This window comes from Pararge aegeria, chromosome 5, assembly GCF_905163445.1.
Source record: "Pararge aegeria chromosome 5, ilParAegt1.1, whole genome shotgun sequence".
NCBI lineage: Eukaryota > Metazoa > Arthropoda > Insecta > Lepidoptera > Nymphalidae > Pararge > Pararge aegeria.
Window position 1 is genome coordinate 7,194,565 of NC_053184.1, and position 20,070 is coordinate 7,214,634.

The 20,070-nt window shown below is 34.4% G+C and overlaps 3 protein-coding genes across 4 annotated transcripts; 2 read left to right on the forward strand and 1 right to left on the reverse strand.

The window, feature by feature from the left end:
• The first annotated feature begins 208 nt into the window (after window positions 1–208).
• On the forward strand, window positions 209–3,836 carry LOC120623656 (transmembrane protein 41 homolog). Of its 2 annotated transcripts, none has more exons than XM_039889810.1 (5): window positions 209–528; window positions 1,183–1,312; window positions 1,865–1,993; window positions 2,830–3,167; window positions 3,620–3,836. In XM_039889810.1, exons 1-5 carry the CDS (start codon window positions 381–383, stop codon window positions 3,787–3,789), a joined length of 915 nt encoding a protein of 304 aa, XP_039745744.1. In that variant the 5' UTR covers window positions 209–380; the 3' UTR covers window positions 3,790–3,836. The 2 variants fall into 2 exon arrangements, with proteins under 2 accessions (XP_039745744.1, XP_039745745.1); XM_039889811.1 differs by having other exon boundaries at window positions 209–429.
• A 36-nt stretch (window positions 3,837–3,872) lies between these two features.
• On the reverse strand, window positions 3,873–6,681 carry LOC120623658. The gene is made up of 5 exons (XM_039889816.1): window positions 6,061–6,681; window positions 5,191–5,339; window positions 4,723–4,886; window positions 4,388–4,647; window positions 3,873–4,023 (listed from the first exon to the last, which is right to left on the reverse strand). The coding sequence occupies exons 1-5, from the start codon at window positions 6,407–6,409 to the stop codon at window positions 3,935–3,937; spliced, it is 1,011 nt and encodes a 336-aa protein (XP_039745750.1). The 5' UTR covers window positions 6,410–6,681; the 3' UTR covers window positions 3,873–3,934.
• Window positions 6,682–8,856: 2,175 nt separating this feature from the next.
• LOC120623803 lies at window positions 8,857–18,047 on the forward strand. Its single transcript, XM_039890052.1, has 5 exons — window positions 8,857–9,125; window positions 12,051–12,174; window positions 14,707–14,859; window positions 15,747–16,922; window positions 17,429–18,047. Exons 1-5 carry the CDS (start codon window positions 9,054–9,056, stop codon window positions 17,776–17,778), a joined length of 1,875 nt encoding a protein of 624 aa, XP_039745986.1. The 5' UTR covers window positions 8,857–9,053; the 3' UTR covers window positions 17,779–18,047.
• Window positions 18,048–20,070: the final 2,023 nt, after the last annotated feature.

Below are 20,070 nucleotides of genomic sequence, written 5' to 3' on the forward strand. Positions count from 1 at the left end.
CTTTCTAAGAATAATGAATAAACATGTATTCATAATCATCATTTGCAGCCTATTAACGTCCTACTGCTGGGCAGAGGCCTCGCCTCTCATAGGAGAGACAGTTTTGGTCCTCTAAACGGGTCCTATCTATGATTCGGTAACCTCAGTTTGATTTTGACTTTGACTCTGACGTCTTTTTTGACTTGTTCAGTAGTCTGTGGTATGAAACAGTAAAGTCACTATTGTAAATTCAAATAGAATTTTTTGAATTCTTTATTTTAGAATTATTGACTAAAAAGTCGGAATTAAGTTTATGATAACAGATTTCACTGTAATAATAACTTGAAACAAGTACCAATTTATTGCGGGGTTTCTGTCCTGTGTTATCCAGATCACAAAAAATGAGCACAATTAATCGTAGAAGTGAATCCCGTGCGCCACTCGTTCAAGGTGATATTCAAGATCCTTCTGTTTCATCCACGTCTAACATTAAACCAAGAATACGTTACATCAGAACTGATTGCATTGGATTATACTATCCCATCCCAAGTACCTACTTCCATTTACTTTAATTAACTGTATAATCCGTTCCTTATCCTTGATTTTTTCTTCGATTGATGTAAATATCTTTAATTCTTAGTGCACGACACTGGCAGATTGTAAAACCTTGCAAATGTTTATGTATGATTTGTCTACAACTGGTGAGGTATTGTGTTAATTCATCATATCACCCCATTAATGGCCCACAACAGGGTATGGGTCTCCTCTCACTATGAGAAGGGTTTGGGCCTGCCTACAGCCTGTCTACAACACTGACTAAATGTGGATTGGTGGACTTCTAATGCTGTTGAGAACATTATTGAGAGCACAGGCTTACTGGTTTCCTCATGATGTATTCCTTCACAGTTAAAGCAAGTTATATTTAATTGCTTCAAATGCAGATTACTCATTAAAGTTAGAGGTCTGGGCTAGGGTTCCAACTAGGGTAACAACTGTATTATCCAGGTAAGTATGTATGTGATAAGTACAATGTATACAATATGTGTCCATCTTTTAACTTTCTGTTCACATTATATGATTTACAAATTTAGGTTGCACGCTTTTTTGTGTGGAGCTACTGTCTGAGGTCTAGGGCAACCACTGCTTGTGCATTGTGCATAAGTTTAACAAAATCTGTTTCCAATTCATTTTTACCTTTTTCAGACATCCAAGCTACAGAAGCTCCAAGAAAAGGATTATCAACTTCTACAGCTCTTATTTTAGTGGCCATTATTTTTATTTCATCTCTAGTAGCATTGGGGCTTTTATATAAACAATTTCCAAAATTAGAAGAGTAAGTTTTTCTTCAATATTTATTATTGTAACTTACTATATAAATAGATGCATTGATGTTTGTTATACAATCACACTAGAATACCTAAACAGAATTAGATGAAATTAGGCACAGAGATAAATTATATCCTGGAATAGCTGACAGTTCAATCCCAAACAAATTTGTTATTGCTTTTCACAGAGCAAGGGATCTACATGATTTTTTGCTGGTGGCTGAAATAAAGGTTCGCCAAGCAGTGGGCAACAGCCAATGCAACGATAAATTTGACTTGACTAAGATCAACTCTAAATGCTTTTGCAATCTAAGTTTGAACTATGGTAAAATTAAATGGGTTAGATAGTATTCTGGACACTTAAGCTTAACTTTGCTGCATCAGCCAGTATGTGATATATTGCAGCAGGGCGGAAATCAACTTAGACTTGAGTTTGGTACAGAACTGAGCCAGCTGCCAAATTTGAATCAAATCCAGACCTGGATAATGCCTAACAAGACTATGAAATGAGGTTACAAGTTCTTTTGTAGCCAAGATTTTTAACTACCATTCAATTTTAGGCATGAGAAGCAGCATTTGAAATTGCCATGGGATCTAGAGGATGCTAAACAGTTGGGTCTTGTTTTAGATCGTTACAAGGACAGATATTTCTATGAAGTATTATTGGGAGTATTTATGGTTTATATATTGTATCCTTTTTTATTCTGCAATTTAGTTTTTAAGTCATTCATTAATTTCTATTGCAGGTTAAAAACCAATACCTTGTCTTTAATTGATTGTTTTTACTTTTTTATATAGTCTGTTCATCTAAGTTTCTATCTAAAGTAATATATATCCTAAATATGGTACTAATATCCCATATAAATGTAACTTTGAATTGGGTAGTTTCATAAAATAGACTTAAATATTTGTTAGTAAAATCAAATCAACTTTTTGAAAATAGAATTTCTTGATTCTTATCTACTGAGATGTGAATACATAGAAAATGAGATAATAGTGTCAAGATTCAAAAACTTTTCTTATCTAAATATCAACATAAAGTGGATGTAATAAACTCAAATGACAAGGTTGCTTGGAAGCATCCGCTTTCATCTCTCACAAGATAGAATAATGAATTTTAATATGTAAAATGTAAATTTTTGATATTGGAAAATAGCTGAGTTTCTTGCCGGCTTCTTCTCGGTATAATCTGCCTTCTGAATCGGTGGTAGAGTAACTACAAACAGACAGACTTGATCTTTCATCAGCGCTTATATTACTTGAAATAAATGAATTTAGAATTTTAAATTTTTCTATAATATTTAACATGGTAATTTATTTTGTAATTGCAACTTTATTAGCTTAAATGTGTCTCGAGTTCATCAGCTTTTCCAGTCATAGTTTGATTTAATCTAGTCTTTCCATACATATCTAATTTGTTTTAATCACTAATTACATATTTACTATATAGTATAAGATGAAGACCTTAAAAATAATTATATATTTCAAAATTTTACAAGGTATATTTCCTTAACATATTTTTCAGTTTACAAACATTTGCAATACCAGGATCAATATTCCTGAGTATTCTTTCAGGGTTTTTGTTTCCTTTCTATCTGGCATTAGTTTTAGTATGTTGTTGTTCTGCCATTGGTGCAAGTTTGTGCTTCTTTTTATCAAATTTATTGGGAAAGAAATTAGTCAGGAGGTTCTTCCCGGAGAGAGCAGCACAATGGTCGAAAGCTGTTACCAAGCATAAAAACAATTTGCTCAATTATATGATATTTTTGAGGGTAACTCCATTTTTGCCAAATTGGTTTATTAATATGTCTGCTCCAGTTATTGGAGTACCATTATTACCTTTCGCCTTAGGGACATTCATTGGTGAGTATTGAGTTGTTATATAGCAGTTTTGTAAGGTAACCATTTAATTAACTAGTTTTGCATAAATCACTACATAATGTGGAAATTTGTTTTATCCATGGTTCAGATACGTATTGCTAGGATGTGGAACACCCTCCCGGCAACTGTGTTTCCTACCATATATTACTTGAGTTCCTTCAAGGCAAGAGTGAATAGACTTTTGCTAGCAAAGCATGCTCCAACCAAGACCTCATTATTGCTCCCTAATGGGCATGATTGTCATCAAGCGTTGGCCTATTGTTAATTAAAAAAAAAAGTTTAGAATACTTTTGCTGTGCATGTTGAAATTAAAATTTGAAATCCTGTATTACCTAATTTTGTTGTTTCTATTAATACTAAATTAATTAGTAGATTTATTTTATTAATTAATTGAAAAAACATCTACTATAATCATTATCTATTCTTATTTACAGGAGTGGCACCCCCATCGTTTGTAGCCATACAAGCAGGTCAAACTCTACATACAATGACATCTACAAGTGATGCCTGGTCATGGACCTCGGTTACCATACTCACCCTGTTTGCTCTGATCTCTCTAGTCCCTGTATTACTTAAACAGAGGCTAAAAGAAAAGTTTGAATGAATTTATCTATGTATTTATTTTTAGTTAATTTATTTTAGAAAATTTAAATGGGTATTATTAATAGTAATAAATAAAAGTATTGGTATGTAGTAAAATTTTTATACATTCCATTAAATTCATTTTATTTGATTTTATTCTTATCTTCCTAACAATATGACCCAACATGCGCTATAAAAGTGTCATTGCCTAATGATGTTTGGGCAACAGGTCTCCAGTACCACCAATTGTACCACACTGAAAAAAATATTTATTTCATTAAATTAATACATTCAAATGAATAATATTAATTTTTAAATGTAATACAATATTAAGCTTTGCAGCATAATATACTAATTAGTTCGCTATTAGTGGCTTCATAAAAGCACTACCTACACCACATTTTTATGTAACTTGTATAAGGGTAGGTTTTTCATTTTGTGCCATTTGCATGCCTACACTGGTCGTAAAAAACACTGTGTGCCATAGTGCACTAGAAAATGCAATTAAGTAAATTACACTTAACAAATGTAAAACTTTGTAACTAAACAGAAATCACGAAAGGTTTTATATTTCTATGCAAATAAGAAGGTCACATGGAAATAAAAAGTTAGTTGCTTACGTAAATATGGTGGCTTCAATTCCATTTTAAAAGATTTACACTGATGTTTGCATTCTTCAGCTGGTCTTAAATCAATAATTCTAGTTCCACTTAGTGCAATCAGAAAAGAGTAGTTGCACTCTGTATCTGGTATGTCAAATTTGTCATGTTTAGAGTCAATAACAATAAACCTTTCGGTGCTTTGGCCAAATTTAGGTACAACTTTAGGCCTTGGGATAATTTGTCGTAATATTCTTGCTGCATTAAAATTATTGAACTTCCTAAAATTAAAAACCTTTAATTAGAAACTATTAATATTTATGTGTGTTAAAAATATATCTTTAAAGAGAACTTACCATACATGTAGATTTTCTTTCAAGACATCCGGACCAAACATATCTTGTGGAGTCTGATAATATTTGTTGTTTATTAAAACGTTAGGGCTTTCCTTATCAAACAAGCCCTTATATTTGAAGTACAAGATTTTTAAACTATTCAGATCTATTTCTTTTTGTTCAGTCTGAAAAATTATAAAATATTCTAACAATATTTTATTGTTAGCAAGGGGTTTGAATATTATTGTGTGGATGCTGGCTTACGTACTCTAAACCATTTTTAATTATTTTCAAAATAAAGGCCATGTATTAACCTGTATAATATTTATTATATAATTAATAGCTAGCATCAATACAAATTACTATTATTAGACAAGAAAAAATTATTATTGGAAACAAGTGTTGCCTAATTAAGCAAGTAAATGGCAGCCACTTATTTTTTTGCAGTATGTATGCCAAAATATTCAATACCCTTTACAGCTTTAATACCTTGTAAATAAAAGGAGCACTTTGTTGTTTATGAACTGGCTGTGGATTGAACACCTCTCCAACATTGTTAACAGAGCTACAAGGCCAGCAGTCCATATCAGTGATGGTAAAGTATGGATTTTGTATCAAACATGTTTCTTGGTATAATTCTGAGAAAATTAAAGGCTGTTTTAAAACTCAGATGGTAGGTATAACGTCAGAAAATAAATCTGCTTTATCAAGTTTTTTGAAGTTAAACTGATGACTGATAGGCAGTACACATTGTTGCACTTCAGACTAAGGAAAGCCATTGATAGAAAAACTGCTGTAAATAAATGTACAACAGGCAGAGAAACTTATGAAGATTATTGAATTAATTTAGTTAATGTAGTAGTACCACATGATCACACATAATGTGTTGTTCAATACCATATTTCAGTTATGCTATGTAGATTAAAATAGGTATGATATTTGATATTTGTTCCTCCACTGTGTACTTTAAATATATGTTCTGTCAGTGAGCTTAGGAGTACTAGTAACTATTATGTTGTAGCAAATGATAGTGTAATTTTAAAATGGTTATTAAGTAGGTAATCATATTCTTTGCCCTCGGTAGGAAGTTGGTATGTAGGGTATACAGCAAAGGCGTCTGTCTTACTAGGAAAAAACTAACTATATAATTGCATCAGGGTTTGCAGCGATACAAGGAGCATAGTTTACTCAATACAACATCAGCTATGTCTCGAAAGTCTTGTCAAAATTAGTACAGACATTGTAAAGATTTATATATTTTTTAAATTGTGTTGTAATTAGGATATTGTTTAATTCCATGACCTAGTTGTTTTGAATTTATTGGCAGCTGTTTTAATTTTAATATGTTTAGATCCTTACCAGTTAATACAGGAAATAATGAAATAAGTGGAATTGTAAATTTTCTTAATAACCTCAAGCCTGGGTAGATATAATCCTGCATTTGGCAAACCATACATCTATATATAGATTTAAAGTTATAAATTAAAAATAATATAATAGTAAGGCCCAAAAAGACTAATGTTAACTTCTTAAAAAATCTTCGGCGATTGATACAAACAGAAGCATTATTGTCGCTTCTTTTTAAATCCTTTAAACTTTTATAATACATGTCTTTAAAATCTTCTTCTTGGAATCCTGCGTCGACGCTTTCCTTTTTCAGTTTTTTAATAGATTTTGAATATTCCTGCAATAGTTCTTTAGTGGTCATATTATGATGACAGTACAGCTGATGTTTATTTTGGTTTTTAGTTTCTGGGTCTCGTTAATATTGACAGGGATGACGCATGACACATTACAGATTGTAACAATATTTTTGGCTGTGGGTCCTGGTATTTCTGAGTATATTTCAATGAAAGCAAATGAAGGAATTCTGCCCTTGTTTGTGCCCCGGCATCTAGTACACCGCAATGCCACGATCCTTAACCATTAGCTAGTTGGCTAGTTCTGTTGGACAGACGGACGTGGAGATAAGGTTTCCGATTTTCATATGGACCCATCCAACTGGCGGGCTAGCAGCGCAGCACAAAGGCACGAGTATCGCTGCTGGCGGCAGCCGCACGTACGGGGCGCATTCGGCCGCTGCTCGGCGTATTCACTCCGCTGAAAATCTTACGGCTCCTTGGTGTCGTTTTTCCGGCAACTGCTTTGTTTGCTAATGGATGAGGTGTTAGCGCGCGCGCAGCTCCTGAGATGGCACGATACGGCACGATTTCAAACCTTACATGTGTGCCTTCGGAATACTTATACGTATATAGCCTATAGCCTATGAAATATTTAGCCCATTTCTCTGAATGTTACTTCTGTATGGCCCTAACTTTGAAACACATAGGGCTTTCATTAAATCCTCCCAAATCATACCCTTACTGGTAGACTTCTGAAATGAAAATTATTATTACCACAGGCTACCACAGGCAGGTAGAGGATAATAAGTATTATCCTCTACCTGCCTGTGGTAGTCCCTCTGACTTTAATAATATTTCTACCACTGAGGTTTCATTATGCCCCCATTCTACTGCCCATGCTCGGCGTGCAACTTGTTTTCATTTTTGTTAGTGATTCATAGATATCCAGCACGGCTAGCATCGATAGGAGATAATTATCTCCCCGGGAAAGGATAAAAAATAATCTTCTCCCACAACTTTGTCAACTCGCAGAGGACTGGCGCACAAGTTGAAATAATATTCAAATTTCTAAACGTGAATTAAATAGTAGCCTACCCAAGGCGCTAAACTATTTTATTTTATACTTATACCTAGGTACTATGTAGTAATATTAACTTGGCACAACAATGTAAATGCAATTCTGACGACGTACTTTTATCAGTCGGAGATACACTTATTAGGTCAATATTTAGAGCAAAGATGTATATTAGAAACACGTTTATAGGTAATAAATAAATAAATAAATAAATATACTACGACAATACACACATCGCCACCTAGCCCCAAAGTAAGCGTAGCTTGTGTTATGGGTACTAAGATGACTGATGAATATTTTTATGAATTATATATACATATTTTAATTAGAAAATACATATAAACATCAAGACACTGAAAAACACTTATGCTCATCACATATACATTTTCCAGTTGTGGAAATCGAACCCACGGCCTTGGACTCAGAAAGCAGGGTCGCTGCCCACTGCGCCAGTCGGCCGTCAGATAATGGTTAGGAGATAACCGGTATTAGGAAATTGCATTACATTCGTACTTATTTACTAATTCGTTGGTCAAGCAAGATCTTAGTAACAGCCCAAGGTTAGAAAATTGGCGTCATTCAAATGGCTCAGCGGTTAAATATCTCTAACAATTGTCAAAAAAACGCTCATCATTATCGTCATCAATCTATTACCGGCCTGCTATCTCACGCTTTTATGAAATAGAAGACCTGTGCTCAGCAAACACGAAAAAATGTGTTTTTACGACCTCCCTTACCACTAGCGACCTTAGAAATAGTATAGTCTTATAACTAGGAGGTCCCAGTCCGATCCGTGGGAAGCTTCAGCTTTGGCTAGTTACCCCCTTACCGACAATGCGACTTACCGCCAAATGATTTAGCGTTCCCGTACCTACAATGCTGCGTAAAAACTGGACTCAGGGGTTTAATATAACTGCCATACCTTCCCGTAATAGTTTATCCCGCAGGTTATCATCTTAGATCATCACCAATCAGTTAGATTGCAGTCAAGCGCTTACTTGTAGCGGAATAAAAAAAATACCTAAGATGACAGCAATTTATTTTGTTTGAATGATTTAATTTACAATACACTTTTATTGCACACACACAGAAAAATAAATAGAAAAACACAACATAGCGAGCGTACTAACTGGGCCGCTAAGATGCCCCATAAACTAATAGAAAAAAGAAAACAAAAAAATATAAAATATAAACCTAGTGGCCATTAAAAAAAACATCAGTTTTTTATTAGAATGAGGATAATGGATGCCGTAACAAAAACGACAAAAATGAAGAATCGGTAACGCTGCCACCCCAGCCTAAGGTAAAAAGTTACGCCCATCATTGCTGGCGGTGGTGCATTTAAATATATATTTGTTTCCTCGTTTTTCTATTGAAGCCCTCTAGGCACTTAAAATAACCACGAATTAATAACACGATAAGATAAGGCAAAGAGTTCGAGTCCTACGATAACACTGTCGATGCATGCAATATGTAATAGACTCGTCAATACAACGTCATGCTCGATCGGAGTCGTTTACTTTGATATTCTTAGTAACCGAGGTTAATATCGAGTGTTGAAAATGATCCGCCAATAGTGAAGTGCGTGACAAAGTTCGTTGTAAAAAATGTTTGTTCAAAGTTTAGAAAAATGTTTGAAGGAAGGACATTAGAATATGGAGGTTGATGAGAGATCGCAGGGCGCATCATGGCGATGGTCGGTTCTCTTCTCTGTCATTGTTCTAAACGTATGTATTAATATATACTTATTACGCTAAAAAGACTGATTGGATCAGGATGAAATTTAGCACTGAGATAGATTATGATCTGGAGTAGTAACACATAGGTAATTTATCCCGGAAAAAAGTAGGTTTCCATTGGATAGATTTCTTTTTGTTTTTACAGAGCAAAAGATCGACATGTTGTTTGCTTAAGTAAGTAGTCATACATAAACGACAAGGAAAATCATACAGGTATTTTATAGAGATCCTAGTGGAAAATTTTACACTTACCTACTGCAGTTTGAGACTAAAGATACGTTATAAACTACGATTACAATAATGCATACCTAATAAAGTTAGGTTTCTAAATAATTGGTTCAGTCCTTCATTACAGCAATACCTTAATATTATGTATTTAGGATCTTTCATCTGTGGAAACTGGAACCTATATTGTGCAACAGCATTAAGACACTTAAAGTAACTTTGGTGAATATTCACTCTGCTTTTTTATTTAGGATAGGTGCTTATTTCAATTACAAAAGTAAACTCTGTAGAGTTTCTTTAAAGAGACAAAACGTTCATATGCCTTAATTTTAATAAGGTTCCTAATCTCGCAAAATGCCCATAGCTAAATGATTTTTAAATCAAGCTAAATTTGGGCACAATTCCATGAAGATCGGTTCAGTGTCCGAGAACTTCAATAATTTTCTAGCGTGGTCTTCAATTAGTATATTCTGATCTTAACTTCATTTTGCGTATACTCGATAGCGTGTAAGTATTTTGAAATCAGTTACAGTAGTTTGACTAAGTACTCAGATTGACCACCCGGATGACCCGATAATTCTTAGCCCGGCACAAAAAAAATGTTTACGCGAGATTCTAAGCAACAGCTGTAGTATCATATATTTAATTCAATGTATATTTTGTATTCCCTCACCCTAAATATGCATCAAGTTTGTGGTTCTATGTAGATCCTAAGCCAAGATATAAGTAATATTTTGAAACTGTAGTTAAAGATAGCTGTATGATGAATTGGTTAACCTAACAAAAAGTAAAAGCTAAATAGGGCCCTTACTAGTAGCTGAAAAAATTGGTGCTTTTATCAGGTCTGTCCACATTTTCTTGATAAACTGGCGTTCTGGTATAAATAAGGAGCTAACGTTTTAAAAATAAAATATTATTTTCATTTAACGCAACTAAGTAGTATTTCATTACTGTAGTGACTCTTGTATCTAGGCATCTTATTTAATCTTATCTCAGCGTTCGTGGTGTCACGATGTTAGGATTAAGTAACTTTATACCTACTTGCCATCGTGATTAATATTGCATACAAATGCATAGGTGGGATAAGAATATTTTAATACTCTTTTTAACTATGAAGGCTCATCTGGATAAGGATTTTTAAACTAATTTCATCCAGTTCCTTTGTTATGTCTAGAAATCACGTGCAATTAGATTATAATAAATATTTAATCAATGCTTACATAGTAAGCATTGATTAAATACTACATAGTATTGAATGATATGATTTATGTACTACCTATATCATATCACCGACCGTTGTGAAAAGATTATACTTAGTGTTTATAGCTTTTGTGACGTAATCAGGATACGAACGTTTAAAGTAATCTAGTGATTCTCAGGTAGTGTGGGTTCTGGGTATTCCTAGATGAACTCTTGGATGAAGTTGATCGAGGGTTTTTCTTGCCTTGTTCCTGCTAAGATTAAAAATTACGATGGACAAGCGCGGTCAGTCATTTCATACAATGCCCAATATAATATTGGCATAGCGTTCAAGAGCAACCTATTAAAATATACAATGTAGCCGTAGAAATACTTAATAACAAAATAATATTTCCCTGATAAAGGCAAAAGTCTGTGTCTATAAGGCGTACAAGGTAAATTTTAGTGATAAGAAATTTTTTATTTATGACATTGTTAAGTTCGTTAAATATTCTTATACAAGGCTAAGTTTGAAAGGTGGTACAGTTTTTGTTGTTGTTGTTGAACGACCAAGAGAAGAAAACCCCATCGCCTATAAACAGAGTAACATTTCGCAGGTTTCACACAGCAATGCTGGTTAAATACTTCCAAGGACGAATTCTGACACAAAAAAGCTCTTCTACAACGTTCAAAGTCAAAAATTTATTTATTCAAATAGGCACAAAGATGGTACTTTTGATGCGTACTTTACATAAAAATATATGAGATGATTGCGATAATTACATTCGTAAATTTAAAACTTTAGGATAGTCTGTAATTTTAATCCCGGTTTAAGGCTTTGTCTAAATAAGTAGCGTCTAATCTAAGGAGAGGAGATTCCTGGGCATACATAAACCGTTCACCACTAGTTATCACCTAAGAGGTGGTGAAACGTTTTTTTCATTAGGTATTCGATTGCGGCGATGTCTAGGTTAAGTTAAAACGGGCATAACGATTGTAACAGCGTCACCAGGGACTGTCTGTGTAGCAAGTAAGATCACCACGAATCGTCAAAGGTTTCGACGACTTCTTGACAACAATATCAACAAGGGTATCGTGGTATTCATAATAATGAAAAACTTTACATCATCTTTTTTCTGGGTTAAATATGCACCTATCTTCTTTTACTAACAAACATTTCATTAAAATACGCGGTGACAACAGCTGTGCTCACATATTTTAAGATAAAATGGGGTCGTCCACGGTTTAGTTTGTCATCAGAAGTGAGATGCTTCAAACTACATAGTATTAAATCAATAATTCACGCATGCACACACATACACGTGGATGTTCAATCATTACAATTAATTAGGGTTGCCAACTTTTAACACTCTTTTTGTTAAACTGAGATATTGAAGATATAATAATTTCTCCATGGTAGTAATTTTTCCCAGTATTAGTCATAATTTTTATAAAAACCGTCCTTACCTAGGAAGCTTTCTTTTAAAATGAGCTTAAATATTTTTACAGGTATGTCTGCCCAGTCTCATCCTGTCGTATGGGGTGATCTGGGTCTACATTTCCAACTTTGAGGTCCCCCTATGGCTTGGACTCGCAGCACCATCAATATTCGTCCTCACATTCGGCTTTACACGTAAGGAATTTAACAGTAATATTTAATAGTAAATATCAGGTATCGAAAAAGTATCAAGTACGTTATATTTCCGTTGGCTAAAATCACTGGAATTAAGAGATTATAGTAAATAAAACTATTAGGTATCTAGAACTGAGGATCTCTTGGAGGTTCGCATTAACTTCTAGGTGCCTACTTACATTTCCTTGAATCGGGGAAAACTACAAGTCATCGGTCTCGAACATTATTACAAACTTCTGTATTTAAAATATTAACATTAAATGTAGTTCACACAAGAGAGAGAACCAAGTACGCTGAATATACTGGTGGGAGGCTTCGGCCGTGGCTATTTACCAGCCTAACGACAAAGATGTGCCGCTAAGCGATTTAGCTTTCCGGTATGATGTCGCCTGGAAACCAATTAGTGGTATGCAGTGACGTGCATAGAGGGTATGCACAGGGTATGCAAATGATATATAATGAAGAAAATGTCTAGTAAGAGTTTCAAAAAACTTAAGGATAGGCATATTAAGAGTTATAAAAAGCCTACCCTTAAGTATTTATGACACCTACTGGGGATTTTCTTAATTTTATATCATCTGCATACCCTGTGCATACCCTCTATGCACGCCACTGGGGGTATGGGTTAAATATACTTGCCTTACTCACTAATAGGTTAGCCCGCTACCATCTTAGACTGCATCATCACTTACCACCAGGTGAGATTGCAGTGCAATGAAAAAAACAACCTATGAACTAAGGCACGCGGTCCCAACTTGGTGGAATGGCGACCGTAGTATTGGTAGATCCCCAACTAGGGAGTCAAGGGTCTACTACCACTGCATTTGGCATAGTGTTGATTCATCATTCAGTTATTGATGATAACGGTTTAAATTATCATTATATCAATGGATAAAAATAGTTATTAATAAAACAACTTAACTGACAGTTTTAAAAATAGAGCTATCCTCTTCCACATGGACCATTATAAAAATTCAGTACTACTTTTAGACTCACTCGGATCAAGCAGACCCACCTTATTATGCCACCCATTTGCCTATAAACAGAGCGACACATCATATGACATGCAAGGAAAACGACCTATAAAGTGGTGCCCTGGTTACATCAACCTGTGGGGCGTAGGTATTACGCCTTATAGGCCCAAAATTACGCCAGCAACTACACCCATCCGACCGGAACACTGCAATGCTGCTAGGCAGCAGAAATAAGCATGGCGGTTTTACTTCCCCGGTCGAGCTATCATAGGAAGCTCTAGTAATACTAAATTTTAGTTTAGATATTTGTGTACAACAGAAATTGCACCAACTCTACCTATAATACCTTACAGTAGCGAATGACTTGTGATTAGCACATATATTTTTCAATAGTATTTGTTTAAAGATGACTGATAAGAGTGCCGTTTACCTGTGCACCTACTTGAGTACCTCGAGTCATAAGTTTTAAAATCAGTGTACTTTGCAGTCAATATATTACAGCTGGTTTATATTAATAGAGTACAAGCCTAGCGATCAGTCAAGATCATTGATTATTCTATCATAAAGATTTAAGCTTGATCGATGTGTTACCGACGCTTGTTCTTTGTACATGAGTATTTTAACTTCATCATATCAACCAATATACGTCCACTGCTGGGCTTAGGTCTTTTGTAGGGAGTTCCAAAATCCACCGTTTTGTGCCGCTTGGATCCAGCGGCTACCTGCGATGCGCTTAATGTCGTCTGCCCACCTCGTTAGGGGTCGATTAATGCTGCGCTTACCAGTGCGGCCATTCCAGCACCTTGGGACTCCAACGTCCATCATTTCTCCGAACCAAGTTATTTTAACTTATTAAACTAGAAACTAGAAAACAGTGTACAAACCTCTGAAGTGATCTAAAGTGACAGGTTTAAAAATCGTTCGAACCTTTTCAGTTACAAAATTTATGCTGTAAACTAACCTCAAACAAAAACCAGGTTGAGTTCGAGTTTGGCTCTTATTAAGATCTTAAAAAACCAAAAATCTTTCCTCTAACCCAATAGAGAAATAAAAGCTCCCTTTTTAAAAAATGATTGCTAATGGGTGTATGTTAACACAGACCGGCCGATGGATGGACGGACAAAAGCACTGCTGGGTACCTAATAGGATCTCATTGGCACTCAAGGGTAGGTACGGAACACCTTGAACCAAAAACATCTTTGTCGTAAATCGAAATCCGGTAGCTCAGCGATTTCATAAGTACTTACCTAAAAGTAACTTTAATGTTTATACAACCTATAAACCACTTAAACTTACTATAATAGGTAATTGTTTATTGTTTAAGAGTCAAAGTAAAGTAAACATGCTTTAGGTATAATTTTGTGAAGCAGCTTCCTCAGATCTCCCAAAATCTTCGGAAAAATTCGCTACTATATTTAAAACAGCAGTTAATTCTAAGATATCCTTTTGAACTAAAAACATAGCAATAAGAAGGGCACTATTTTTCGACTTGTTAATATATATTTAAGTTTGTGTTATATTTTAATATTTAATTATACGTAACGATTGTTCTTTTCAGAATGTTGGTTCAGAGAAGCGGCAGACTCGTGGGGTGGTTCGAATGGGTACAGAGTTATGGCTACTATTGGCCTAGGGTTCGTTGTTACGGGTCTATTGATTTGCGCGTTTGTATCAGTGCAGTACCAGCTGCTCGCTTACGGTGTTTTAGGAGGTTTGTAAATATTATTTTATATTTTATGAAGAATAAATCAACTCATATTTATTATTAAATTAAATAACAGATGATACCCCAGTGATTAGGACTTCGACTTCACTTTCAGAGTTCGAATCCCAGCACGCACCTCGAACTTTTCAAAGTTATGTGCGTTTTTCCAGCAATTAAAATATTACTTTAACGTCAAAGGAAAACATCGCGAGGTAACCTGTATGCCTGCGAGTTTTACCTAATGTTCTCAAAAGGTGTGTGGAGTCTACCAATCTGCACTGGGCGAGCGTGGTGGACTACGGCCTTAGACCCTTTTCGTTGTGGGAGGATGCATTTGCGTTGAAGTGGGCCGGTAATGGGTTTATATGATGAAGATGAAAAATTAAATCAAATGGCTCGGAGCCTTAAGCCGTACACGTGATAAAACCATCACGTCATTAATCATCAGATTTTTTTTTTTCTATATCTCAGACCTAGAAAATATTATCGTAATATAAAAGCACAATTGAGATTGATCGTTGTTTTTTCGAGAATATGTAAGTAACTGTAATGTGATTTGATTTCTTTATTACACAAATTAATATGCTATGCTGATAACAAATATGTTGCGCAATTAGCCACCCCTATTATTTCTAAACTATTTGAGTTATCAATTATTTACTCATTGATAATCTTTACGTACTTTCTTAGTATTTCTTAGTACTATTATTTTCCACAAACGTATTTATTTACATGATTTTTTCATGATCTTTGTTCACGATTTTTGGCATAGTTGAAAGGACGACCTGTAACAAAGGCTACTCCTTATCCCAGGAAAACGAACCTTGATAAACGCGGTCGAATAACCCGGACAACAGCTAGATATTGTAAGACTATTATATATTTATTTACAGGCCTGGGTTCATCGCTAATATCTGCACAAGTGGATGCAGTTATGTTCGAAACTTACGACACACGTCTTGAACTTGTTCGAGGTATGTGCTACACGGGACAGGCAATCGGGCAATCTCTCTTCCCACATATTTTGTTTTTCCTCATAGAATATTACGGCTATGCCTTCTCTTACATAATACTCGGTGGCATAATGCTACAGACATTGCCGGTCATATTGCTCCTAAAAGTGGATGATCCTAGAAGATCGGCATACTTTACTAGATACAAGGAATTGTCACAAACGTTTTTGGTGTACAGAAACGAAATAGATCAAGTCTATGGCACTGAAGTACAATTGCATAATTTAAGTAAGAAATGTTGGAAAAGTCCCTCAGATGATAACTTACATCGACTCGGTGATAGTGATTATGATAATAGTAAAATAGACGAAACTATAACACCACCTCCTAGCCCCGAGGAAAAGAGAAGAAATATTTTTGGAGTTGAAATTTTACCAGAAATACCCGAAGAAACTGAAGACAGTGACACTGATGAGGAAAGTGACGGTGAAACAAATTTAAATAAGAGTAAGAAACGCTTTAGTTTGGCTATAAAAAGATTAAGTACAATAGGAGACAATTTCGATGAGTGTATAGTAAATCAGGTCAGAAGGGATTCACAATCAAATGGGGATATAGTTGAAAATAAGGAATATTCTGAATTAGAAGTGAGGTACGATACAATAGCACCAAACACTGATATTCAAACTGAAAAACTATTAAACACATTCAATTTTCGATGTCAATCTGCCTATGTGAATATTAAGAGGAAAATAACGATACCTTCGTATAGAGTTTACAGGATAAGAAGAAGAATGTTGTACCTGATGTATAATATTAATGATACATTTTTGAAACCACTAAGAAGGTCGCTATCATGTGGAAGATTCTATCCGGCCGTACTATTAAGTTTTACAAAATTAACATTGATGACAGTGGGTATAATTCTTTTGCCAATGATTGGTCTACAGATTCGCCCGAAAATAGCTATGTATGAGACCAACTTTTTGATGTCTTTGCACGGGTTCACATGGATATGTTTCTTGTTGTGTACGCCATGGCTGGCACATACGCCAAAGAGAAATTTCAAGTACGTCGTTGCATTTGGGCTCGTTATCTCAACGTGTGCATGTTTTGGTAGGTTTTATTTTTTAACTTTTCGAGAGTTAAGGCAATTGTATTTTAACAACAATTTGGGCGATATAAGTTACCAGCTTTAGAATTCAGCAATTTTTTTGACTCATTAAGCACAATTTTCAGGTTAAATAACTGTCGCTTAAGACAAATTGCCTTCAACCCTTCGAAATTATTTTATAACTGGACTAACACTACAAGTATCTTTACATTAAGTTAAAATTAAATTAAATAAGTACCAAGTTTGATTAAAATGCACATTATTTTTTTATTTTTATGTATGAGTTAGCCCGTTCAATTAAAAAAAAAAACGCAATATACACCATGGTCCGCCTGTATCTAATGTAGTGATGCACGCTTGACCCAAAATTGTACAGAAATCTATGCGAGTACATTTGTATAGTATGTCATACAAACAGATTATAAAAATATAATCCGACTTTAATATCGCTTATATTTCTAGCAACTTCCGGATATGAAGTAAAAATTAATTTTTACTTCTTTTTCAGTATTGGCTGAAGCTAATAACCACGATTCGTTTGCAATCGGGTGCGTTATAGCAGGCTTTGGATACGGAGCGATCACGTCGTGCTGGGAATCGACAGTCCAAGAGTTCGTCGGTGCTCGCAAATGGCCAAAACTTCACAGCACTATAGAAACTGTTTCAGCAACGCTTTTGGTCGTTCTTGTTGTAGGCCTATCATTCGTGGTAGGAAAAGATAATGGATTACAGTTCGCAATGTTCATATTGGGCTTAATAACGGCAGTGGTGTCATTTATTTGGATTATAATAACAGGAGTTTCAATTTACAAAACCAAAGTGCGGACTTTAAGCTTCAAACGAAAATGGACGTTTTGATAATGCATTTTTCATATGATATTATACTATTCTCTCTCTCTTTCTCTCTCTGTTGACTGAATTTAATTTTGAAACAGATGTTAATTGATCAATTACATATTGATCAGGTTGATAATAGATGTACCTTTTATACGTTTGAGCACGTCCTATAAATAAAATCAAAGACATTGAAGTGGTTGTGATATTTAAATAGGAAAAATAAATGCTTGGTTAAATATATCTGTTCATAGTGTTTAACTACTTATAAGTAAAATATATTTATATGATAAGTGTCTGGTTTTATTTAATATTAACTTTACTAGGTACCTACAAAGAATTCAACGAATTAGTAAAAACACCGTGGTTTTAAATAGTATAGAAGCAATATTCTTGTTGTAAAAATGATTCAAGACCTAAATAAAGCAGAGTCCTTTACAATTATTTATTGACGGCCGATTGGTGCAGTTTGCAGCGACCCTGCTTTCTGAGTCCAAGGCCGTGGGTTCGATTCCCACAACTGGAAAATGTTTGTGTGATGAGATGATGATGTCTGGGTGTTTATATGTATTTTATAAGTATATATGTATTATTTTTATAAAAATATTCAACAGCTATCTTAGTACCCATAACACAAGCTACGCTTACTTTGCGGCTAGATGGCGATGTGTGGATTGTCGTAGTATATTCATTTATTTATTTATTACAATTAGGATCGGTGTAGGCGTGTATCTTGGCCTAGTATCTAAAGGCGAAAATCTTGGTGGCGACGAGCGACCATTTTATCACCAGGGAAATTTAGAACTGCCTATTATTTACTGGCTTACATATTCGTAAATATAAACATTCGTTTTTAAAACATTTACTAAACCGAGGCTGAGTTATCACCTAATATACGAACTGCAACGGATATCATTCGGATCTACGTAGGCGTAAATTTTGTCTGCGAAAAGAGAAAAATCATTGTGAATGAGCGTATTATTTATCTTCAGAACTGCCTTTACATAACTATCATTATTTTTCACACATATCACATTTACTAACTGCAGGATTAAACTATAAATATTTTTTTTATAAACATCGTCTCTGCTTTCTTCGAACAGATTATGGAATGATATTAAATTGTAAAATAGTGATTATTGGAATAAAAAAAACTATAAAGCTAATTTTCTTACCGACTTTTTCCCATTCGGATCTGCATTTCTGCGGAAGTAGAGTGCATAATAGTTAACAATAGAGTGCAGAGCCAGTTGGCATTTTTTTGTATTTAATGTGTAAATAATATTAAGAACATTATTGGTTGCATTTGTTATTTAAGATTAGAGTGGAGTTGAACCAACGAACAAAACAAGATTATGAGTTTCTAGATGCAACATGTTTTGAACAGATTACAGTACTTAAAATCAAATATTTGCCTACTTAACGGATGTGTTCGCCAGTGGGGTAAAACCTTGTGTGATGTAAACATTATTTTATCTCTTAATGAGTTTATATCTCGATTTCATTATTCTTTATCTATGGTTAATTAAAGATAGTAAAGTAAAATAACAAATTCTACACCTAGTCGTTAATTCATGAAGAACTTAACAACTTGGGGTTAGTAAGAATTTTTTGAGGTAGGTATACTTACCTTCCTAATTTGAATAGAATGTACTCGTATAATAAATACACATATATACATTAAAATTATGTGCCTACTATATAACGGGGGCGGGTCAGAAAACTATTTTATCCTAATATCAAGTAAGTAGTAAAACTTATAGTATGCTGGACCGATTTGAGCACAAGGCTTTCTAAGGCTCGTAATTTACGTTTAAGAAAGTATGTATGTTTCAAAAATAATATTAATATTTTCACGTTAAATACGAATAACATTTCGTTCCAAATTCAAACTTATTTCTTGCTAGCTAACTTTTGACTTGTGATATAAGTAGACGAAACAACGACCCATAGACAAAATATACGATTCAAACCATGATTCTAACATAAATAGATGAATGGAACGGATCATATTAGGAAAAGATAAGATTGCTAAATATGGAATGACCTATTTAAAATAGGGAAATAACTTATTTATTGCATTCGAAAAGTAAATACAAATATGTATTGATGTTGCGTTAAAGATAGCGACATTCATTTAATATCGTTATCTTATAATTACGCAAATAAATGAGACATACACTTAATAAGCAGGAGGTACCAAGAATCAGTCAAGACGACGGGAAATAAGGTGTCACAGGTATTTGTATAATATCTTGATAATGATCAACTATCTTGGTGTAGGTAGACCATAAGTTAATCTGAAAATTGGACAAC